Source organism: Mercenaria mercenaria, chromosome 14, assembly GCF_021730395.1.
Source record: "Mercenaria mercenaria strain notata chromosome 14, MADL_Memer_1, whole genome shotgun sequence".
Lineage (NCBI taxonomy): Eukaryota > Metazoa > Mollusca > Bivalvia > Venerida > Veneridae > Mercenaria > Mercenaria mercenaria.
Window position 1 is genome coordinate 18,104,541 of NC_069374.1, and position 26,425 is coordinate 18,130,965.

General features: G+C 33.2%; 1 protein-coding gene across 1 annotated transcript in view; it reads right to left on the reverse strand.

Moving 5' to 3' along the window:
- Positions 1-7: 7 nt before the first annotated feature.
- Positions 8-26,425, reverse strand: part of LOC123526498 (uncharacterized) — a 28,221-nt gene continuing 1,803 nt past the window's right edge. The window contains exons 2-11 of the mRNA XM_045305671.2: positions 16,429-16,491; positions 13,309-13,338; positions 11,263-11,385; positions 10,725-10,921; positions 8,973-9,134; positions 7,773-8,425; positions 6,158-6,366; positions 5,158-5,334; positions 4,461-4,625; positions 8-393 (exon numbers count right to left, since the gene is read on the reverse strand). Coding sequence (XP_045161606.2) covers positions 218-393; positions 4,461-4,625; positions 5,158-5,334; positions 6,158-6,366; positions 7,773-8,425; positions 8,973-9,134; positions 10,725-10,921; positions 11,263-11,385; positions 13,309-13,338; positions 16,429-16,491 — 1,955 coding nt within the window. The 3' untranslated portion in view covers positions 8-217. The remainder of the gene's footprint in view (positions 394-4,460; positions 4,626-5,157; positions 5,335-6,157; positions 6,367-7,772; positions 8,426-8,972; positions 9,135-10,724; positions 10,922-11,262; positions 11,386-13,308; positions 13,339-16,428; positions 16,492-26,425) is intronic.

A 26,425-nucleotide genomic window follows, 5' to 3' on the forward strand; every position in this document is an offset into this window, starting at 1 on the left:
GAATAAAATCACGAGGAAGTTGATATTATAAAAATATTAGAAAATAAAGCATTCGTGAAAATAAACGTAAATGTGATGTTATATACAGTTTTACAAAGGACGTTTTTAATTGTGGTTATTGAAAATGAAAATAAATGTATCGTGACTGTGTGCCATCAACACAGTTTGATAATTATGGCTATTCAATAACATATTTTGCGAACATATTTGATCGTATTCAGTAAAACACTTTTGCTAAAACAACCGTGAAACAAATTGAAACAATACTCACAATTATTTGAAGAACTTGTTCGTTATAGTTATTGAAAAGATCTGTTACTCGGATCAGCAACTCGCTTTTAAAATTGTTGTCTGGATCACCAACCTTCAGTATGACGTAAGATGTCTGTGATCCTGGTTAAGTTCATATTAAAGTACACATAATATTATTGAGTTCACCTAATCAGATATTGGATAATCGGCAACTTCAGGCATTGACCTCCAGAATAAAGGAAAACATTTGAAATCTCTGAGTTAGTAATTTTGATTAATTTCATCTGTTATTGATAGTAAATATAAATGAGCCGCACCATAAGAAAACCAACATAGTGCGTTTGCGACCAGCATGGATCCAGACCAGCCTTCGTATCCGCGCAGTCCGATCAGGATCCATGATTTCCGCTAACAGTTTCTCTAAAAAGGCCATAACCAGATCAACAAACTAGCCAGTGATATCATTTATCTAGATTTTTTTGGATCATGGAGAACATTCAAATGTACTATAAATGAATTCCACTAAAGAGGTGCTGGGGGCGTGAGGAAAGCTACATCTTACTTAAATACCATTGATTATCATGAACAGACTCAATATGACCAAACCTATCAATGTCTTTAATGCTTCCAAAGCGTCATGAAACAAACAAATTTTTTTAGCAAATATATATATAGCGATGCTGGGGGCGTGAGGAGTCAACTTACTTAAATACCATTGATTATCATGAATAGACTCAATATGACCGAACCTATCAATGTCTTTAATGCTTCCAAAGCATCTTTAAAAAAAGTTTTTTTTAGCAAATATATATAGCGGTGCTTGGGGTTCGAGGAGTGCTACATCTTACTTAAATACCATTTATTATCATGAACAGACTCAATATGACCAAACCTATAAATGTCTCTAATGCTTCCAAAGCATCTTGAAAAAAAAGGTTTTTTAGCAAATATATATAGCGATGCTGGGGGTGTGAGGGATACTACATCTTACTTAAATACAATTAATTATCATGAACAGACTCAATATGACCGAACCTATCAATGTCTTTAATGCTTCCAAAGCATCTTGAAAAACAAAGTTTTTTTAGCAAATATATATATAGCGATGCTGGGGGCGTGAGGAGTACTACATCTTACTTAAATACCATTAATTATCATGAACAGACTCAATATGTCCGAACCTATCAATGTCTTTAATGCTTCCAAAGCATCTTGTAAAAAACATTTTTTTTAGCAAATATATATAGCGGTGCTGGGGGTGTGAGGAGTGCTACCTCTTACTTAAATACCATTAATTATCATGAACATGCTCAATATGACCGACCCTATCAATGTCTTTAATGCTTCCAAAGCATCTTGAAAAAAAGATTTTTTTTTGTTGTTTTTGTTTAGCAAATATATATATAGCGATGCTGGGGGCGTGAGAAGTGCTAGATCTTAATTAAATACCATTAATTATCATGAACAGACTCAGTATGACCGAACCTGTCAATGTCTTTAATGCTTCCAAAGCATCTTGAAAAAAAAAAGTTTTTTTAGCAAATATATATATAAGCGATGTTGGGGGCGTGAGGAGTACTACATCTTACTTAAATACCATTGATTATCATGAACAGACTCAGTATGACCGAACCTATCAATGTCTTTAATGCTTCTAAAGCATCTTGAAAAAAAAAAGTTTTTTTAGCAAATATATATATAAGCGATGTTGGGGGCGTGAGGAGTACTACATCTTATTTAAGGTAGTTCTGCACGTTTGTTAAACCGGAAGTGATGGCGTAACGTCATTTATCCGGAAAACGTAGAATAAAGCCTGGATTCGGCGTACGGAAATGAAAATAATTTTATGATTTAATCGAAACCTGTGAGTAAATTTATTACAGTGGCACTGTTGCTATATAACTAAAGTCAAAATATGATATTAAAATAAAAGATTCAAAAAATGTCTTAAAATTAGCGTGAAATGTCCGGTTCACTTTAATCTTGGTCAAATATCTCAAAAATAAGCACACGGACCTATACATTTTATTTCACCAAATTATAGGCCATATATTTATTTACAACTGTGAGAAGTTTCATCAAAATCTACATTGTAGAAAATTTCTATTCGCAAATATGTTATGAAAGTTATGATTTTCCCATTGACTCCCATTATGAAATATTGCGTGAGGTCCAAATTTTTCAAATCAGTCTAGCAAACAAGAGGGCCAAGATGGCCCTAGGTCGCTCACCTAAGAAACACTCCGTAACAGTGTAAAACATGTTTGACCTAGTGATTTCATGGAAACAAATATTCTGACCAATTTTCATTAAGATTGGACCAAAAAATTGGTCTCTTGCGATAAAACAAGCATCTTCTTAGATATGACCTAGTTTTTGACCCGAGATGACCCATGTTCAAACTCGACCTAGATTTTATCAAGGCAATCATTCTGACCAAAATTCATGAAGATCAACTGAAAACTACAGCCTCTATCACATACAGAAGTTTTTTTCTTTGATTTGATCAAGTGACCTAGTTTTTGACCTCAGATAACCCATATTCAAATTCGACCTAGATTTCATTAAGGCAATCAACCTGACCGAATTTCATAAAAATCAATTGAAAAAAAAAACAGTCTCTATCGCATACACAAGATTTTTCTTTAATTTGACCTAGTGACCTAGTTTTTGACCTCAGATAACCCATATTCAAAATCGACCTAGATTTCATCAACGCAATCACTCTGACCAAATTTCATGAAGTTCAATTGAAAAATACATCCTCTATTGCATACACAATGTTTTTCTTCGATTTGACCTAGTGACCTAGTATTTGACCCCAGATGACCCATTTTCGAACTCGACCTAGATTTTATCAAGGTAATCATTCTGGCTAAATTTCATGAAGATCAGTTGAAAAATACCGCCTCTATTGCATACACAAGGTTTTTCTTTGATTTGACCTAGTGACCTAGTTTTTGACCCCAGATGACCCATTTTCGAACTTGGTCTAAATTTTATCAAGGGTATCATTCTGACCAAAATTCATGAAGTTCAATTGAAAAATACAGCCTCTATCGCATACACAAGGATTTTACGTGATATGACCTAGTGACCTAGTTTTTGAACCCAGATGACCCATTTTCGAACTCGGCCTAGATTTCATCAAGGTAATCATTCTGACCAAAATTCATGAAGATCAATTGAAAAATACCACCTCTATCGCATACACAAGGTTTTTCTTTGATTTGACCTAGTGACCTAGTTTTTGACCCGAGATGACCCATTTTCAAACTCGGCCTAGATTTCATCAAGGTTATCATTCTGACCAATATTCATGAAGAAAAATTGAAAAATACAGCCTCTATCACAAACACAAGGTTTTTCTTTGATTTGACCTAGTGACCTATTTTTTGACCCGAGATGACCCATTTTCGAACTCGGCCTAGACTTCATCAAGATTATCATTCTGACCAATATTCATGAAGATTAATTGCAAAATACCGCCTCTATCGCATACACAAGGTTTTTCTTTGATTTGACCTAGTGACCTAGTTTTTGACCCGAGATGACCCATTTTCAAACTCAGCCTAGATTCCATCAAAGTTATCATTCTGACCAATATTCATGAAGATTAAATGAAAAATACAGCCTCTATCGCATACACAAGGTTTTTCTTTGATTTTACCTAGTGACCTAGTTTTTGACCCGAGATGACCCATTTTCGAACTCGGCCTAGATTTCATCAAGGTTATCATTCTGACCAATATTCATGAAGATTAATTGAAAAATATAGCCTCTATCGCATACACAAGCTAAATGACGACGGACGACGGACGACGGACGCCGGACATCGAGCGATCAGAAAAACTCACCTGAGCATTGCTCAGGTGAGCTAAAAATCAAGCACACAACCCTATCTTTTTTATTTGCTGAATTTTCTATGTATATTCTGAAGTTTTGAAAAATCAGAGTTTAATCAAATTCTACATTGTAGAAAAAATTTCGATCTAAACGTGCAGAACTACCTTAAATACCATTAATTATCATGAACAGACTCAATATGACCGAACCTATCAATGTCTCTAATGCCTCCAAAGCATTTTGAAAAAAAAAAAATGTTTTTTTTTACAGCAAAAAATATGTCCTAAAATCATCATTACTATTAATATTTATCAACATGATTTATTCTGTTCCTCAATCAATGATTTTGTTTTCATACTTACTTGTTTGCAAAATCGGCTCTTCTTCTACGTGCGCGCCCAAAGTTCGTTGTCGTACAGTGAATAACAAAATTGGGTTTGAATCTAGCGTTGGAGCAGTAGGTAGAACGTCGTCGTTTTTCTGCCATGAAGTGCATGCAAAGGTTAACCATTCGCGGGCAGATGTTACTGAAAATGAAGTTCGTAGAGAGGAAAATACAAAGCGACAAAAATTAATTTTGATTCCACATTACTAGAATGATCAGTATACTGTATACTAGACAATATATTCGAATATTATAATTGTTCACTGATTCAACACTAAACTATAGCAATTATAAAAATATAAAATAATAAATAAATGGTTAATTTACTTACAGTTGGATGAAAAAGATAAATTATTTTATTTACAAAGTTTGATATCTTTATCTGCCGTTTAGGAATATCAAGGGAAATACAACTTCTATTAAATATGTTTAATAACCAAAACTATCGTCAATAAAAGACGTTTCATGCGTTCTGCCACATTCTACAAAAGACATAACAGTGCCTTAAAGACACATACGCCTTAACATAAAAAAGACTACTTTAACATAATCAATTTTATTTAATTTAGGTATAAGCGATTTCACTTTCACATATAAAGTCAACGTGTCACTTTAAGGGATACCTTATGAGAATTATATTTCAAAATATTAATTTGTTCTATTATATCACCTACCAGTTGTTTTACCAGAGTCTAATTGGCACGTACCACCGGATGGAACATAATTAACTGTCCTTATCAGCTCCGCTACTGATATAGCTTGAGATGGACTTGAAACTGTTGCTGTGATTTTGTATGTAAATCCTTGGAGTAGGGAGCCATTTTTTATATCGATCGAGGATGTGTTGAAACCTACGATGCAACACCAAAATTACTTAAAAAGGTCCGGTTTAAGATGAGCTATTATTGAATCATGAAAATAAGTTCATCACTTGATAGTAAAACATCTGCTGTGTTACATAGAAATAAGTCTCATATTTCCTCGTTATGAATGAAGTTACATCCTACTTACAAAATGTAACAGTTAACTAATTGTACTGAATTTTCCTATTTAGAAATGCTCTTAACTGTATGTATTTAAAATTCCATCGCCATCGGTCATAATTTGTTCCCAGGGTTTTTGAGTTATAACAGACAGGTTATACAGCATATAGTTGGTTCAAATACGACTCATAGTAATTGTTCATACTACGTTCAATGTTGTAAGGCAGTTTTAGGTTAAAGTTAGACAAAAGTATTTCAATTAATCGTGTGTTAACAAATCGGTGCTGAATATCTTTTTGTGCTAGTTTTAAAATGTTGTTTCCAATTATTTCTTAACCTGAAAGTTTGTTTTGTGCAACTGTACAACTAAAATTTACATGATGTTACTTTTTGACTGTTTTGTTAGAGTTTTGAATTAAAAAACGCACATTTACTTTTACACTTGCAGGTTGTCTACATTTCTAATAAACCGTACCCTTCCTTAAATCTGTTAGGTCATTGCTATTCTTAACAGCCTAGGGACCATAATAAACTTACATAATACTAAATATGGATCTATATATATATACCAACATAAAGCATACGTCGTTCTGTACAAAAATGAAATTAGCTGTATTTAATTAATTCAAATCTTTATAAGTTTGACCTGCAAGCAAGTATCAACATTATACTTGTAGTTATATAATTATACCTGTCTCCGTGATAACACTAGGGTCTGATGTTGTATATGGCGGCAAAACTGCTAGCTGTGCAGTTGAAAATTGAGTTGGATCCCAAACCTGAACTGACCAGGTGTAGTCAAATTCCGTAGTATCGATTCCAGCTGGAAAGTTGATATCAAGCTCGACTTTATCATAATAAAATATTCGGTCTCTTCCGGTATGACAGTTATACACACACCTGGAAAAGAATGAAATAGCGATGAACATAAGCCTCTGATTTGTATCTGAACAGGAAGTTATGACATTCAGTTACCAGTCATTTTATTAATATCGTTTGTTCCTATTCTTCTTTTTTCCTTTTTATGGGACATTTTGTATCATTTTGATTCGATGCTTCTTTCAAATACACGTCACGTTATTGCCCATTTATGTGTTAATATTTATTTACCTACTTACTTATTTTATTATCATTCTTTTTATTATTCAAATGTACTAATGTATATATCAGCATTGACTTTGCGTCCATTATACTGCCGTCTGTTTCTCGTCATTTTAACGTTACCTACTATGACTTTATATCCATTGTTTATTATTATTTTTCCCTGAAGAAGGAATGTCGCCGACACACTGGAATATTAGGAAATTGTAAATTGACTGCGTGTTTGGTTGTTATCCACCACATCATTAAAACAGGAATTTGAAATGTCTGCCTGGAATGGCGGTCGGACATTTCTGGACAACAATTTTTTATCCATTTACTGTAAGGGAGTATATTATGTAGATATAGTATGCGCTTTAGTTTCTAAATATTTTACAAAGTTAATTCGTTTCATACGTCTGCGTATTTGTATTTTGTTTTATAATGTTAACAGATATTATCATTTATTATTAAATTACCCTTTCAATTTCAGTTAAATGACTGTGTTGTTATCATTACTTGAATCAAATATTGAAAATTTTCAATCTACTAATTTATTAAAACATCAAATATTGTAATGAAGACAGCAATAATGTATTAAACTGGCGTTAAATGGACGTGTGGGATTGACATTAAAATCGGAAGTTTATTCCAACATGTTAAAAATGTATTTATTACATCAATGTTTACTCTGGCAAAATTTCAACGTAGTAAAATAGAAAAAGTGGAAACTCCACAGGTCGCTCAACACGACATAAACGAAAATGTTGCAGGCTCGGTTTGATTGAGCCTGTTCATGCACGGTAGTGGAAATGCATGCTACCGTCCACGCCCTCTAGCCCAGGGTTGAGCAGAACTCAACATTTTCACATGCTACAAGTATAAAAATAATTTTAGACATCCGCAGACGTGTTCATACGGCGGTGCACATGGAACCTTTAATGATACACTTGCATGTAATTCCATGAAAAGCGGCGTATGTCCCCAGTTAAAATATTGGGTTTGACCTAAACGAGAAAACAATGAGCAGAACTATAAACAAACTGGAATTTAGAAAGGAGATCTTTGGTTATGGAACCTAATTTATTTCAGATATTGTCCTTAACTTTTAAAATGTTCGAAAACTTGAGATCATTTTCTTTGATAAATCATGTGTATGCCTTTCAGAAGACGCTAAACATACGCGTTCTTAAAATCAAACTTTCCCTTAAACAATAAATACTTACTCTATCGTCATCGGTAGAACGTTGTCCATGAATTGAATCACTTGCAATGCTGACGCCATTCTTGTACCACGTGACAGCGTAAACATAGCCATACCATACGACGTTACAGGAAAAAAAGATGTGTCCACTTTCAAGACAAAGTCAGTTCCGTTCTTGACGCTATAAATAAGTCCATTTGAAGGCAGCGAATTATGTGGAAAATTTCTCATAAATGTCTGCAAATCTTTGTCAGTCAGGGTTGTAGATATGGAATTAAACACTACAAATGACCATGTGGCTTCCAGAGGCGGTAACGAAAGCGAAGTATTCAGAGGGTCATAGGATTTATCTGCATATATCAACAGCTCATCACCTCGTGGGACGGTTAGAAATTCACCCCCGGAGATATGTGCGTTAAGTTCCGGATCAACAACTCGCAGCAAAAGGGAATCTTCAGACCATTCATACTCGCTTATTATTGGAAACAGAACTTCCAGACTCACAACATAGAATCCAGGTGTGAGTGTTCCCGTCTGTAATCTAAGTACAGAGGTATTTGGTTGAGTAAAATTAGTAAATGTAGCAAAGGTATTATTCTCAAATACTCGTGTTATTCTCCAGTTGATATTAGGCGATATGCAATTTGTATTAGAGATTTCCATGAAACTGTTGATCTGAAACGATATTAAATCACAATTCATTTTGTCGTTTATAGTTTAGTTTATATATTTCTGTTATAAAAAGAGTTTGATATTTTATACTCCTACTGATAAGCGCAATAATGGGGAGTTGATTAGCATTTCAATTAGCATTTTTGATGTTAAAACTTAGGACATGCAATAAAACTTCTAGAAAGGAAGAATTATTCATGCTAAAGTAAATTTACAAATAACAAAAATCATAAGAAAACATTCACAGTTACTTTCAAGTTATTTTGAATTGAAAAAAAAAATCATATCTTGCAAAAAAACATTTTCTTGATCCTATATAATGATGTCGTCTTTACATTTGTATCCGAAGCAAACGATTCAAAATTTCGGGACATGCTTAAGAATATTTGTCATACTTAATAAAATTGATAATTTCCGTTAGGTCAAATATACTTTTCTGTTAATTATGCGAATACTTAAAGCATTGTTATGATAAATTCATCAAATTAAATAAGTTACTTTGTAAGTAACACAGAATTATTTCAACAAGTTAACATGTCTAATATACTACCAAAATAGGCTCTGATGAAAAGAAAATCATTGGTGTATCGAATGTGCTGTGGAAGTCGTCAAAGAAATTGGATGTTTCGAAACACTCTGAATACCGTTCCGGACAGATACCGACGTCTTTGCTTTTAGTACTGCATGCTATATTCACAGAACGTATTCCAAACTGAAGGATTAATAATGTAAGATAATTGAAACAAGATGATTTAAGAGATACGAACAACACTGATTAATCATTGAATATTTGCAGCTGAATACTCCTTTTAGAGTGAATCATGAATCACAGCTGCTTTCATGAAAGGTGGTTAAAGAACCATAGGCGTCCAACTGGTGATTGTTTAACATGTGCTAGACTTTGGTTGGAACCATCGACCTAAATCTTATTACTAATAGTTAGAGTAATGATGCTTACATCAGTATAGAAGGTTGTACTAACATATCAACATAAACTATTACTTACACGTGTAAATACTTCTTTCGCCTGTATAGAATAAAGTACTTGCTTCTGCATAGAAAGTAGTTCTTACACATATCAGTACGTACACCTATATAGAAGGAAGTGCTTGCATCGGTCTACTTCTGCATAGAATGTAGTACTTACATATTAGGTTAATTATGTAGTGCTTAATACACCTGTAGGGAAAAAGTACTTACACCGATATAGAAAGAATTATCGAAAGTAGTAGGGACTTATGCTCAGTGTAATGAAATATAGAATGGAATGGCACACTCAATCTCATTTCGTTACCTTTAAGTTATACGCTGAAGCCATACATAGTGTAAAGCTCGCATTATACTGATGATATATCTTAAACTGATTTTAAAGATCAGTTAGATCTAGACCCAACATCTGGCGATATTTTAGCATGGATACTGTATTTGAAGTACTGCAAATGGCAGATAAACTCTATTTTTCAGTCTGATGAGAGAAGTAAATTTTATCTATTAAAAGACAACATGATTATTAGAATTATAAGCTGGTGCTAGGGGGCGTGACGGGTGTTGCACAATCCATTACCTCTCATGAATAGACTCAGTCAAACAGAGTCTGCTATTATTTTGCTTGGTTGCATTCTATGCTTCCAAAGTGCCTTCTTACAAATTTTATTATTCCACATAAAAGTAACTGTTGCAGTGATAGACTAAGTTGATAACATTGAAGGATATAGAGAAAAATGCAAACTTGCAATATTTACACCGAGCACTGGAATACGCAGAGCACAGGTTTCTCCACCCTAGTACTACACTCAAGAGACCACGTCTATTAACAAATCACTTGCATGTTTATGGAATTTTCTACTTACCGTTGTATGGTGGATAGGACTGACATCTATATAGATATTATAACAACTTTCTGAGTAGAAAATAATGTTATATATGTATAGAAAGCAGCATCTACATATGTATGGGGATAATATATTTATTCTACAAAAAGGAGCATTTATATTTATAGAGAACTTATAATGTCCCTGCAAGGCAGTACTTGCATCTACATCGAGAGCAATGGTTAAATAATTTTGTGTATAAAAATTACATCTGTTCAGAAACATACTTTTATGTAAAAATATATGTATAGAAAGAAAACTTTATATTGGACCTGTTAGGAATGTAGTATTTACATTTCTGTAGAAAGCAGTTTTTACCTCTTTATCTGTTTTGATCGTTGCATTACATCTGTATTAGAACGAGAAACGAGAACTCACATCTGTACTTAAAATATTATGTATGTCTCTATAGGATTCGAAGTAATACTTACATCCGTATAGTCATGTTCTATGATTTTTGAATCATTTTTAATTTCAACTTCTTCCATCCCATCTCCCCAATATATCGTACATTTTGGTTTGTCGTGCTTAGTCACACTTCCAGACAGAGATATGCTGAGAAATAACTTTTTTGGTTGTAAAGGCTCTTCAACTGAGAGGGTCATTTTATAGTCGGTACACGTATATCCTAATTGTATAAAAAAGAAAGAGTGAACATATTTACTGACATATATATTCATTCAATATAATTTACATTTTAAGATGTTAAATGTATTTTGACAAAGTGGTTGTTCTGCAAATCTTATAAGATGTAAATAGACAGCATACAAACACACTCTCAAGCAAACTCGTATCTATTATTTAAAAACTTTGTTTTGGCGGCCGATATCTCCAATTTCGTGTATTCGTGTCTTCGCACCCAACAAATGTATGACAAATCAACCACTACGACAAGACAAAATGATTGGTATAAAACCATCAAGCACAACAGTGCATTTGTTTGCAAGCTCCATGACATGGAATACTCACTGTCTAAAATATTGGACGTTTCTGGCGAATCCAGATCATCATGTCCAGGAACGAATAGAGTTTCTATCGTGCTTGCACTCTTATACTGGCTTTTAGAGTGTTTAATGTCAAACGTCCCATTTTCTGTTAAAAGGGGGAAAGAAATAGAATATATCAATCAAATTAAAGTGTAATACACAACTTGTAAGATTTAAACTCATGACAAATGAAATAGTGATACTACCACACTAACTACGTCCAAAATCTATCGCATACAGTGAGACGATTACTATAATCAGAACAATAAGGACTGTTGGAACCTAAATTGCAATAAACTACATAAATGAAACAACAGTGTATAATAAACAGTTAATCAATTTAAAGAGCTCCACATATCTTTTGCCACTCTGGCATTTGGCAAATTCAGCATTAATTTATATGCGCTTTGCAAAATTAAAACTATTTTAAATTATAAATTATTTACTTAGTCTAATAGAATGATTTTATTTCATATCATTACCATTTTAATATGTACGAAAAGATTGCACTTACCATGGCAAAACCGAAATGCCATGGCAGAGTGGTGTTTTGCCATGGCATGACAAAATATTTCTGCCATGGAAAAGAAATTCAGATGTATTTCAAAATTGCTAGAAAACTAGTTTTATATATCTCTGGAAGTATATTTAGGTGGACTTATGGCCCTTTTTATCATAACTCTTTTTTATTTGCCACGGTTAATTTATCATTAAACGAATAGCAATATTTTCTCATGATTTCATAATGATCGCTCCTTCCACATCCGTCTCAAAACACTATTAACAAAACTTTATTTACTGTTCTCCAGAACTATACTGTCCGGTAAAAGTAAAAATAACCAGTGCTAATGGCACACGATGATAGTAGAACCGAGAGCTCATATCACAGCAAGGGAAGTCGTAAAAAAAATAATTCGGCAGAAGTCTGCCAGAGCAAATGTAATACATAGCATTTAATTTTCAGCTAGTCAGTTAAATAATTTAATCACGCCTGATCACGAGATAGATAATATGATCTCAGACACTTCTTAGAAACAAACGGCCCATATTGCCTTCTAACGTGTCATCTATAAATGATTGTCCTTAAGTGCATCTATCTGTACAGGTTGAGACTAGACATAAAAAAAGAGCAGTGAGGAAAGTGTTTCATAACCGATTACTGAACTGATTCTGAATGAATGAATGAAGGAATGAATGGTCGTTCCATTTTCAATGACCTGTGACACCTGCGGTTACTTTTTATGTGCTTTCTTCTCTTAGGAGCATAGACATTCAATTCCAACATTCATTTATCTTATATGAATTCTTTTATTGTCAAACAGAAGCAATGGAATGTAAGTGCCTAATAATTTCATTTTATTTAGAAAATAAACCACGGCCATAATACAGAACTGTTCACTGCCTATAAACTCTTCAGCAGTTCTTCAAGTGTGGAAGCCATCCAGCTGGCTCTTAGAAGGTCGGCAGTTCTACTCAGGTGTCCGCCGGTGATGAAATAATGCATAGACAGGAACCTGGAGTTTTCCTCCACCATCAAAGCTAGAAAGTCCCCATATGACCTATAATTGTGTCGGTGCTATGTTAAACCAAATAAAACAATAAAAAAAAACTGAACGCTTCAACTAGAATTTTCAAAATAGCCGCGAGACCTGCAGCCACACTCTCTATGCATCAAAATGATAGATCACATCTGAAAAAATCGTTCGCTGACCGCCTTTTGGGCATTCTCGTCCAATATCGCTATCCGTCCAATGCTCTACATAGCAAATTCTTATATCTAAGACGTTAAAAGTATCTTTACAAGAAACATAAGCGTTTACGACTTTTTTCAAGTACATAGCAATGCTTTGAATATTTAAGCATATTTGCCATGGAAGTAGTTTAATTTGCCACCGACTTATCATGGTAGTATTTTGCTATGGCAAGACCATGGAAAAAGTTCGCCATGGCAAACTAAAATACATTTTCCGGAAAAGAAAATATTTGCCTGTTGTATTTTTGCGATAATATTTAAAATTAAAACACTTACCACTTTGGGTAACCTCAAATGGATCACCTGCTTGAAATAGAAAAAAAAAAGGTTTTATTAAGGTTATCGAAAAGCAAAGCTGGGTTAAAAAGACCGTTCAATGATTTTCCTATAAAGATATATATTAATAAAATGAGGGAAATTATTTTCAATTTTAAGGTAGTGGTTTTATTGTATACACGGAACTGCATAAAGAAGGTAAAAGGCCTTTGTTTATTTTCATTGTAATATGCTTACAGCGCATGACAAAATGTTAACTTCATACGGTAAATTCACCTGTTTACGCATCAAATTGGTTATACAATACATTTTGGAGGAACGGATTACTAATTTGAAAATGGATTTGGTTTTTGATCTGCCTTTTGAAGCCAAAGCGCTTGCTGGGCTCTCATTATCATAAATGCTTTTGTTGCTTATTTAGATTATTTAATGCTCTTCAAAAGGGCAATTGAAATCTCTTGCTGAGCTGAATACAAATGTAAATGATCGCATTTCGAACCAAATCTGAATAATTAAAACAAATGAGTAACCCGAGTGAAGTCTTTTTAAAGTAGCTTTGTTTAACAATGCGATGACATGCAGAACTGATACGTTGAAAATAAACGAGATAAACCTGCAGCAATCTTACTTGTCTGTACTTGGGTGTACTTATTATTAATAATTTATACCGACGGAGTCCTACAAAATAAGATGAAAGGAAATGTGCTATTCAGAAGCGCATTTGAAAGGGGTTTTTTTTCAGTAGGATTGATGTATTGGTTGGGATATATGTTCGCTTCACTAAGTGTCCTGTTGCAATTTGACAGAATTCAGTTTGAAAAGCCTTATAGTTTGCCATGCACGTAGAACTAACACTTTTATCTTCGTAACGCCTACATTATAGACGACAACTTTGCCTTAAAAGTCTGCATTTTAGAATGGTCTCCAACCCAGTTGTGAACCTAAGACACATTTGAAAATTCACTGTTTCCTCTTTCGGCATCGACTTATACAAAACTTGAAAAGAATGGGACGGTTATGGGTTATCAAATTAGTATTATTATCTCCATAATATTTCTCCACTAAAAAACAATCAATGGGTAGTGCTTAAAATTATAACGAAAACATTATGTTGACTAAAGCAATACGTCAGATGTTTCTGAAAACTAACAAACTCCCCCGGAATTAATTAGAAGTTATGCTGATCCTTTCAGGAAAAAAAATGTAGATTTGTCTGTAAGGAGAAAGACACATGCAAAAATCGGTTTTCCAAAGTGGCCAATGACCTGTAGGGGAAACGAAAACAACAAGCAATACAAAAGTGTTTAAATACGTCTACTTAAAATATGATATCGATACATATCGATACATGGGGAAAGCATGTGACTAACTGTTCATTTAAAGAATTGTAGTTCGACAAATATAAAATCATCACACGAACTTCAAAAATAGTGTTTGTCTTCTCTTCAAATAGATCTTAACAAGACAGTCTGAAAGACAGCTATATTCACCGCCACTGTTATTATGGATAGTGAAAGGGTTGATGGTATTGGGCGGAAGCATTGGCGTTGTTTAGTATTCTATAGTCCATGTATAGCGACATCAATGAATTTGAAAATCCTTCAAGGGGTTTAGGAGATACAGAGCGGGCACAAAATGGAAGGCTCAAACATTTAATTTTGAGTTGTGATATTGACCTTGAGTCGACATGGCTGACTCATGAGTTCTGCACATCGTCTTGATGAGGTGATTATTGGAACCAGTGTCATGAAAATCCTTCAAGGGGTTAGGGAGATACAGAGCGGACACAAAATGTTACGGAAGGACGGACGTACTGACGGAGACCATTCCTATACCTCCCCCTAGCACAACACTCCTGGCGGCGAATTAATAAAATGGCATTGCCTATAAGCTGTCTGTCATGTTCAAACATGTAAGTCAGGAAAATAGTGTTCGAACCCAAGCATGTATTATTATTAGTAGCCCGGAAACAATTCAATTGTTCAACGGCAAGTAGAATGAAACATTATAAACAGAAAGAAGAAGATTTTCGCTGCGGCTCTCATCTTTAGGTAAAATACATAGCCATAGTAATTTACAGGATCAGTTGCTGATCAAGATCTTCAAGTCCGTTGATTTTGGGTCTTCCAAAAAAATCTTGACATTTTGAACATCATCATCGCCATTCGCGTGTTCAGCTTAATATATGAGGCTGCGTTTTTAGAACGTGGCTTTCCCTGTTGGATATTCTTCCTTGTTTTAATATATACTCAACCCTTATACGTATGCACACAACCAAAATAAATTCATTGAAATATTCGTCGATGTATATTAAAATTTACAGTTGGTGTACTGCACACTCAACATTAAGAATTAAAAATATGACATGGTGTTATTGATCAAACGCTCGAATATTGTTCAATAAACGGTTAGGATCCTATATAACAATGCTATTTTCTAAAGTTTGTAAAGCTTCTATCAAAACCAAAACCGAAATATTGGAGTTTCAAGAAGGTAGAGGCTGATTGGCTGGAATGCTAATTATTACAGTATATTACGGATGCTTAAAATCATTAATCTGGGTTGTTCAACGCAATACAGATGAAGGATTAACAAAATAGTGTATACAGAATAACTTTCTTGTGGATGATTTTTGGTAAACTACATGCAACATAGATATAAGTATAAATTAACATGCATACATCATTTTGAGATAGTTTCAAACACAAATAAAAGCTCCGACAGTATTAGTATGTCATTTGTATGGTATGGTAGATATGAAACAATTAAATAAATAAAATAAAGCCCTAATGCTGAAAGCAAGTGTTGAGGTATAGTTTGATTATATCACAGCATTTAGAGGTTTATTTTTCAATATTGTTATTGCATCAAACAAATACACAAGAACAAAAAGATGAATAAATTAAGTGTTTCTGTGTAACTTAAGTTTTAGATAAGCAAGGTTATGATTACAAACTTGGCCGCCATTTAGATGACGTCATAGATCAGTCAATGCGCGGAACCCTTTTGTGTCCTTCTATTATTGTGTAACAGTTTTGGGTATATCGAAATTAATCTTCTTTTTTTTTTCGATCGCACGAGATTCCTGTTCTGCATACTTCTGCATATACTAATACTTACTTGTACTTATTGCAGAACAAACCATCACCATGAGCACTATTGTCTCTATACGCTTCCACATTCCTATAAGAGTTAAACAAACATGGTATAGAATTAATATTAAAGTAAAGTTATTGATAATGGCTGCTGACCAAAGATAAAGTTATTTCAAAAATAAATTTAATTGGAAAACTGAAAAGCAAAATTTTAACAACTCTTTTCTATTAGTGATAAACAGTTTTAGTTTGTCAGTTAGGATGCAAAGGCATTACATATGCTTTAGGATGCAAAGGCATTAAATTTGCAACGGCACACAAAACCCTTGCTTTGGCACAAGCAAGTACTAGCACTAAAGGAAAATATTCATAGTTGATCAAATTGGTTATTAGCATATATTTATTGCAGATATAAAGTTGGTAGCGGTAAGGTAGCATGGCTCTGTACCATAGCCAATTCAATATAAATCTGGAGAAAGAGGAAGTTATGTATATTCGTTCTTGGCAAAGCATACAAAATCTGTAGATATAACAATATAAACTATGTCTCCAACATTTTCTGCATCAAGTGTTAGGCTAAATTAATTTAGTTGCGTTTCCAAAGTGGAATCTTGCTTTCAATTTGACCTCAAGGAATATGAGCGAATAGTAAATAAGAGAGTGTGATAGAAAATATGCCAGAATGAATACATGAGACCGTGTTGGATTACAGAAGCAAACAGTTTCTTATTTTTATTGAGGTTTGTTCAAGAGGCGTTAAACCAATACGTTAATAGGATGTACAACTTTGTTTTACCTTACACTCAGTATATTTTAAATAATTTCAGTTACTTTTTTTCTTCTACCTACTAAGTCGGTACACTTGGCATCGCGACACGTGGAATAAAATTATATGATTATTTTATAAACATAGTAATACCAAGTTATGTAAAGCCTTCGACAACAGCAAAACCAACATACAAATAGCACAGCCTTACAAAGATCTCTCCAAATATAAATGTGTTCACGTTCTAAAAGATGTACTAAAATGCACATGTAATAAAATAGCATTTGGATACATGTGTGTGTGTTCGGGTTTAACGTATTTGGATACACGAGAAAGGAACATATATGACAGCAGGACATAACCAACACTTTACGTTAAAGTTTAAACTTGCTTTCTTACTGGAAAACCAAGTTAAAAACACTTAACTCGTGAAACCTAACATTACTGACACCACTGTAATCGAGCAACAGCACATGGTCCTGCAACACCACAATGCGATCTCACCTTGTATGCGTAATGTCAATACATTCAGAAAAAACTATAACTCGAGATATTTATTTCAAATTATTACAGTACTTCTCCGTGTCGATAAGAGGGCACTAAGTATCTTTTCAATTGTTTCGTGCAGTATTTGATATGATTTAAAATATCATCAAGTTTGTTTTCAAAATTTCAGAATGTGTTCGAGTATATCTAGGAATATTTAATTACTTGAATAAATGTAGTTTACGATCTTGTTTGGTTTGTAATATTTCAGGTGATAAGTATCTATTATATTTTCTTTGTTTCTATAATCCTAGAGCTATATGTAATAAATGCTATTTTTAAATTTGATATTGACATATGTTTCCAATGGCTTTTATTACTTGATTTAGAATACTTGTTAAATATCCATCATTCATGCATTTCCATGAATTTCAAATCTAAAGTCTACACCTTTAACTACTTACTGCATCTTTTGCTATTTTTTATTATAAATAGCTTAAGTTCGGATAATAATACTCTTGCCGGAATCCCTTAAACAATGCAAAAGTAGACTTAAAAACAAATAATTGTCATTTCGAGGAACTACTTCTAATTTTTGTAGTGGTTCAAAATCCTGCTGAAATAATAAGATAAACAGTTAAAATAGATGACAAGGGAGGTTTTGAAAGCAATGCATTTGAATGGCATGTACAATAAATGAAATTATAGTGTATGGGCTTAACCATTGCCAATTTCATGAAAAATAAAATTTGAAAATTTCATCAAATATATATAAAAAACACAAGGAAAAAATAACGAAGGAATATTTTTGTTTGGTTTTAACTTTATGGATGAATGAAATGACAATGCCGTCATTTGCATTTTCATAAATTCAAACAGTAACAAATTTAAAACACGATCACTTGCAAACAGAAATGGAATTAAACATCTCATACTCAAACCGTATCTTGGTACCAACTTCCATGATCATAGGTCCTTCCTATTTGTCGCAAAAACTTGGATTTTGCGTTGTTTTAACATGGTCAAAATACCTGAATTGTGTTGGGTAGCTAGACCATGATGTTTTTAATAATTCAATATCCTGTTGACATGACGAAATGTATGCAACCGGTAAAAAGTTTGCGCCCGCTTTGTTCTCATGAAGTAAAGTGTTCAAAGGGTGCAGATGTGTCCTACATGTTAAGTCCAAGTTCGAAATTATTATCATATTTTCAGTAAAATAATCTAAAAGATTAAATTTGTACAAATTTCAGTTTTCACCTATTTCCTTAGCAGATTTTTATAAATGTATTGTTTTTAAATAAACCCACTAATTAATATCCAACCAACTTGCATTGGGCGTATTTTTATTTATGCTTCACTTGAAAAATACATCCGGCGCATAATTTGTGCAGGCGCAAATGTGAGTCGAACTAGGTCCTACAGGGCGTAAAACATACACCTCGCTCGAGATAAGATGTCGTGCGCACGAGATAAGATGTCGAGCGCTTGAGTTAAGATGTCGTGCGCTCGAGATAAGATGTTGCGCTCGAGATAATTAAATCTTAAAAAATGAATGCATGTCCTAAACATACCAACATATACGTTCTTCGGGTTTACATTATAACTGTGTTTTAATAAGAAAAGCTTTATGACGGGAATTTCCCAGAGTAGGTTTGGCGCAATATACATCATACATCATCCTAGACTTGTTTGGATATTTTATAGGTATATTAGATCCTAATCGCATTTTTAAAAGCTTGAACAATTAAAGATAAAATATTTTAGTGAAAGATTGCCACTGGATATCTTTAAATAAGTGGATGCGTGTGTTTGTCAATCTAATCTTTGTTGAAAGAAGACAAACACAAAACAACGAGAGTAATATTTTTGAAAAAGGCAGTGATCTAAATGTATAAAGTGATTCCAGTTTCATGTTATCTCAAGCGTAAATCGTAAATTCATTCTTGAATGTTTAGTAGTAATTACAATTAGTTTATGTCATCTCATCTGTCAACGTAACTCATCTTTCGATTGAATTTTGCATAAAGTATGTCTCATAATATAATATACATCAGTCGGTATGAAACCAATCCTGAATTCTTACATTATTTAAACTGATGTGCTGACAATGCGAACAGATACTATAAAGTGTGCTCATTTATTAAACATAGGTTTTTATCATTATAAATGCAATTGTAATTGATGCGTATCTCTGCTTTTGTAACTGTCCAATTAGAAAAACAATGTTTTGCTGTTAGATGAATTTATTAATTATGGCGCAAAACTGTTACAGTTTACTCCATTACAGCATATTTCTGCTGACGTTTTAGTACTCTACTTACTGCGTAGATAAATTGTCAATTCACTAGACATAAATATTACAGAGATGCTCATTCTGTATAACAATTTCTGAGATGTAAAAAAACGCTCTAGTAATTGAGGTGAAACTTTCATTTTTGTAAATATTCGATGGATTGACAGACCATCACTCTAGACATACTAATCCGTTCTGGTTGGTTATCGAAATTAGTCTTACTTTTACAGAAGTACATATTTTGTGTGTATACGGTTAATACTCTAGTAACTGAGTGGACTTTATACATGTTTGTAAGTAATCAAGTCCATTGCGCCAAAATGAAAAAAAAAACAAAAAACATCCAGCATTTTATTAATCTTAGCTAGGATAAGATGCCCGTAAACATTCTAAGTTTGATGAACATGAGATAAGAATTGCTGGAGTAATCTAGAACTGTCAAGTCTCGCAATTCGGAGTTATTCAGTAACCATAACTTCAGACCCGCAGATTATCAAACTTGGCCGAGACAAACATTCTGATCAAGTTAAGTGAAAATTGGATAAGAGCTGCTTAAATAGGTTAGAGTGTGGACAACTTTTGTTGGCGCCACACGTCGCCAACCCGTCCGCCATAGATTATTCATCTAAATATCTATTTGAATGGGCGAAAAATATAGTAAGTTTTGTCGAAATGATAATAAAATTAACTCCCACTTCAAAAACATAAAATAAACTGGGTACGGCCAATGCAACGTTGCAGTAAATACCAATTACAAATTTACTTAACTATCTCATCTGTAGTCTTCACGCGCCGTGTCACGACCGTAAATGTCTCCCCGTACTTGGACTCAGTGGTACTTTTGGGATCATCGATTGGGTCCATTTAATTGTAGATATAAGGGTCGTCATAAACAATCACGAACATACCCAACTGAACCATGGTTTATTTAACTATCGTAACTGGATTCGTTGATATCTTTTGTCACAGTGTTTGGAATCAGCGAAGTTATTATATGCTGAATTTGGTAAATTAAATGTTCTTCTCTAATGAATAAGTGTGTTACCATTAACGCCTTTATTAAATCCGACTACATATAAAATTCAACATGTAAACTGTTGTACATACTAATCGACCATATTTTAAGGATGATTTACATAAGTAAATGTGTTTTGTTTCATTTTGCCCAAAGGTAAGTTACTTGTGTCGTCTGTTGTGAATTGTTTTAGTATCTTACGTCTGTAGTCTTTAAAAAAATACAGTAAGAGGAAGGCTAATCCTGAATGCCATTACCTTAAAGTAAGAATGAATTGAACAATTGTCTCTATGCATACACCAACCAAGTTGACAAAATGCCAACGGTTATATTACCAAACGCGTTTTAATTATACCTTGTGTTATAAATTTTGCGCGAAAACATGCAAGTTAAGTAATGTTCTAGAGTGAAGTTTGTAAAGTACATCGCTGCTGGTAAATTTCGTTTTGGTATCTCCGCTAAAAGCGATATTATTTCAAATACTTGGGTCTCCGACAAGCTAATTACCAAAAAGGCAAGCCAAAATGTTGTAGAGACTGTGCCATGAAGCCTACTTACAGATAACATATGTGTTGGATGAAGGAAAGACGGGGATGCTTAGGGATGTTTAGGGACCCAGTTCCCTCAGACTATATTTTAGCATTGTATCTATTACAAATATTTCAAACACGTTACAATATTAGGTACGTAGGTTATAGATAGATACTTTATTTAAATCCATTGCATTTATAAATACATGAGGATAATAACACACAATAATACATGATGAACAAAGAGTGTGAAAACATATAATATTTAAATATAGATCATTTGCCATAAATATCTTTTACTACATAATGCGCATAACAGTGAAAACATATCGACATAATCAGTGAGTTTAAGTACAGTGTTATGTGTTTCAGGACACTTAAATAGATAGTACTATTAACATCATAATATTAAAATTGAAGTTTAACTACCTATATGTTATTTTGTATACTATAACATTTAACGTTTACATAAACTAATAACTGTAAACTAATTTCAATTTCTTTTAAGTTATTTTATTCATGTTAACAGTATCAGAACCGGAGAAGGTCACGTAATGACCAATATAATCTATGCCTTATTTCACATATCACTATGAGCAATAAGGACATTAATTTCCATATAATGTAGAATCTCTTAAGACAAATGCATGATAAATAAACATTCCTAAATTTCTTATGATTTTCTTATTGTCTGACTGGATAAGTTCAACAAACTTCATCATACTCGGTCTATTCCAATACTTTCGTGGTAAACACTGCTTTCTTATATCATTATATAAACTACATTCAATAACAAAATGATATTCATCTTCCAATTGATTACAAACAAAACATTTTCTTTCATCAATAGGAATTCTTACAGGTCTAATCCATCTTCCAGCTTCAATTTGTAATCTATGTGATGAGACTCGTAATTTAGTTAATGCTTGACAAAACTTATTGACCGTAAAACATTCCAAATATGGTTGAAATTGAAATACATTAAACGTTTTATAGAAACGGGCTCTATCAGAATTATTAAGTCTCGAATTCCAATTTTGAATGAATTGATCATTCAGTCTTTGCCTAACAACAGACAAAAACATTGTAACATTGCCAACACCTTGAAAAATCCAAGCATCTACCACACCTAAGGAACATAATAAATTCTTAAGTAACGTACACCAATTTGTCTTATTAGAATATCTTACCATATCATTTTTTACCAAGTTATATACAATAGCTACATACTTGTGCTCACTTATTTGTAAAATTCTCAACCAGTATTTAACTATTCTAAGCAGTTGTACAGTTTTAAAAGACACACGACCAAGTTCTCCATAAATGAAATCATTCTGTGTGGTTTTCTTAACTCCTAAAATTTTCTTGCAAAACTGCATATGTACTCTTTCTATTGATAAATCGTTTGCAAAACCACATACTTCACAACAATAGTTCAAAATAGTTGAAATTAATTTATCAAATAATTCTAATTTATGCTTTGGCGTTATAAATGTAAATTTGTATAGGTATTTATTCAACTGGAACAATGCTTTCTGGGCCTGACAGGAAAATGTATGTTGTGCAGTAGCGAAAGAACCACCAGGGGTAAACACTACCCCTAAATAACTAAATTTAGAAACTATTTCTATTGGTTCAGCCTCATAATAAAAACTTACATCACGTGAAACTAAACCCCCTTTTCTAAATATAATAAGTTTTGTCTTAGTAACATTAACACGAAGTTTCCATTCATTACAATACTGCTGCAACAAATTTATACTATCTTGTAGTTCATTAGCTGAATTAGCAAATAAAACTATATCATCCGCATATAATAACATAAATATTTTTAACATATCGACATCTATACCATTAAGATTGTTATGCACAAATTTCTCTTCTAAATCATTAATAAACATTGAAAAGAGAAAGGGAGATAAACATTCGCCCTGTCTTACACCAAGTACACATGTAAATTCTTCACTTAAACTATTACAATACTTTACCCGTGATTTAACTGAGTCATAAATTGACTGTACAATGTTCAAAATCTTTCCTCGAAGTCCTATATTTATTAATTTCTACCAAAGATTGTCACGTACAATATAATCAAATGCAAAAGTCAACAAAAAGAGTAAAAAGTGTTTTTCCTTGATTGAGAACATGTGATATTAAACCATTTAAAACAAAAATGTTGTCTACTGTACTCATATCTACTCTAAAACCTGCCTGAGCTTCAATGTATATACGATAATTTTCTGCCCATGATGTCAACCTATTATTAATAATGCGTGTGAACAGTTAACCTAATGTACTTAATAATGTAATACCTCTATAATTTGTGACATCATTTATACTTCCTTTCTTATGCAGTGGTATCACATAACCTTCGGACCATCTATCTGGAAAATAACCTACTTCAAATATTTTGTTGAACAAAGTATATAATACAGGTAATAAAACATCTTTACCTACTATAAAAAACTCATTCAGTAACATATCCGGCCCAGCAGATTTATTCTGTTTCAACTGTTTAATTGCTTAGTTAATTTCATCAAAAGTAATACATATATTCAATTCTTCAAACATAACCATATATTCATTTCTCTCGTAATGTTCGATAAAATGTAGTACATCTTCGTCCGGGGTGAAAAACCTGTCCTCCGGATCATTAATTGCTTGAAAATACCTTTCAAAAGATGATAATGATATATTGCACTGTTTTACACCTGAAGCTTCTTTTAACATTTTCCAGTACAAACGTGCATTTTTCTGTTTAGCGTATATAAGTTTATCTGTTTTATTTTTGTCATAATTAAATCTACATTTTCTAATGACATTTTTATATTCTGATCTGGCTTTGACCATATGTATTCTATTTACATCATTTTTGCATGCTCTATATCTATTTAAACATTGTAAGAATATATCCATTTTTTCAAAACAGTGTTCATTAAACCATGGCTGATTACGTTCACTATAGCCAACATTCACATTATTACGTGTATTTATTCTCTTAACAAAAGGTGAAGCTACATTTCCGAAAAAGCCTTCAAATTCATGTATACACTGGTCAATATCAAACTGACTATCACTCATGCTAATATGTGTTGACAAATTATCCAAAGACGCTAAATTTTCAGACCTATTTAAATTTTTAACATATGTATTCTTTTCTTCCGTATTCCACAAGTACTTATAAGAAATATTTTCATATGTGTTATCTGTATTACTACATATTTTATCTATAACAGTATCAAAACTGAATGTAACATTCATTAAACAGTGATCTGACATTATGTTTGGATCATCAATATTAAAAGATGAAATATTCTTAAACATATTATATTTACACAATAGATAATCAACAACACTACAACCTCTGTTAGTGACACAAGTATATTTTCCCATCTTCATATCGTCACCTATTCTGCCGTTAACTAATCTCAAACATGTTTGCCTACACAAATCTAACAGTAAACGACCATTATTATTTAAATGACATTGATCTTGAGAAAATCTCTGCATACCAGTATCAATCTGATAGTCATCAGGCAAAATGTCATCAATACAGGTGTCAAATTCAACAAAATCTGGAAGTGTAGATGTACGTGAGTTAAAGTCACCAAATAGAGAACAATAATATTCACCATGTGAGACATTTTCTACCCGCACAAGTGTGTCATTTAGCCTATCAAAAGCATTATTTTCAACCATAGACTGTCTACTACTTTCATCAGGAATTATATAGCACAGACCGATATAAAAATCTTTGTCAATTGCCAACTTTTCGGCAGATAATTTAACCCAGATTATATCATCTTGGGACGTACAGACAAGTGTATCACTCGATACATAATTATTTTTAATATATACAATAATGCCGCCCGAATTACGTTTAGCGTTACTTTTCACTAATGTTCTATGTAAAACATATTGCTAAAAACCATCAACATTCAAATCGGAATACAAATCAGTCCAAGTTTCAGTGAATAAAATAATGTCATTCTCTTGAAATATTTTTCTAGCAAAATCTGTTTTCAATTTATCTGTCCTTCTACTACAAAGTCCATTTATGTTCAAATACGCGCAACGAATATCGACCTTCTCCGCTGCGTCCTAGCTTTTAAACTCCTGATTGCGGTCACGCGATTGTCCTCCACGATTTTTCTCATTTGTTCTATTTTTAGAACCTGGGGAAATCCTGTTTATACTATGTGAATTATCGCGTCTATACGGACTAGCCGAATGTGTTCGACGAATACTGCGATTTCTGGCACGTGAAACATGCGACACTGGATTAGATGTGTTATCGTCTAACACTTTCACTTTCACATAAGTTTGTTCATTCTGCCCTGTGTCATAAGGATTTTGTACGCGTGAACTATTATCTGTGGATTTAATTTGATCATTTTCAAAACTAGTCAAATCAGAACTCATGGAGTTAAATTCATCCGGACATTGAATATTATGTGAATTTCCATCATTCACTGGATTTGCACTGCCATCAAGAACCAGAGAAGTTTCTTTTAACAAGGTAGGAATTTCACCAAAATGGTTATTTATAGATTCTAAATTTTGCTGTACAACATTTGGTATGACAGTTTGCGGACATGACATAGGTCTCATTTGCATTAAATCAGTCTGCTGGACAGCCGGTTCATCAGTAATATTTGAAACAGTTGCACGTCCTCCGGCTTCCGCGAACTCTGACCCCAACCTTTCAACATTTTGACTAACTCCTCTGTTCAGTATTGGAAAACACGGTTGGCCGGACACATTCATAAATTCACCCTGGAGCGAATTATTGTGATTTGGTATTACGGGGGCGTACCTAACTGGAAATCCTGGTGGTGGGGTTATCCTGGCACATTCCGCATTTTGCACTGGAATATACTGCTGCTGGCTGTTTATATTTATGGGCTGAAAGTTTTGATTACTAGCCTG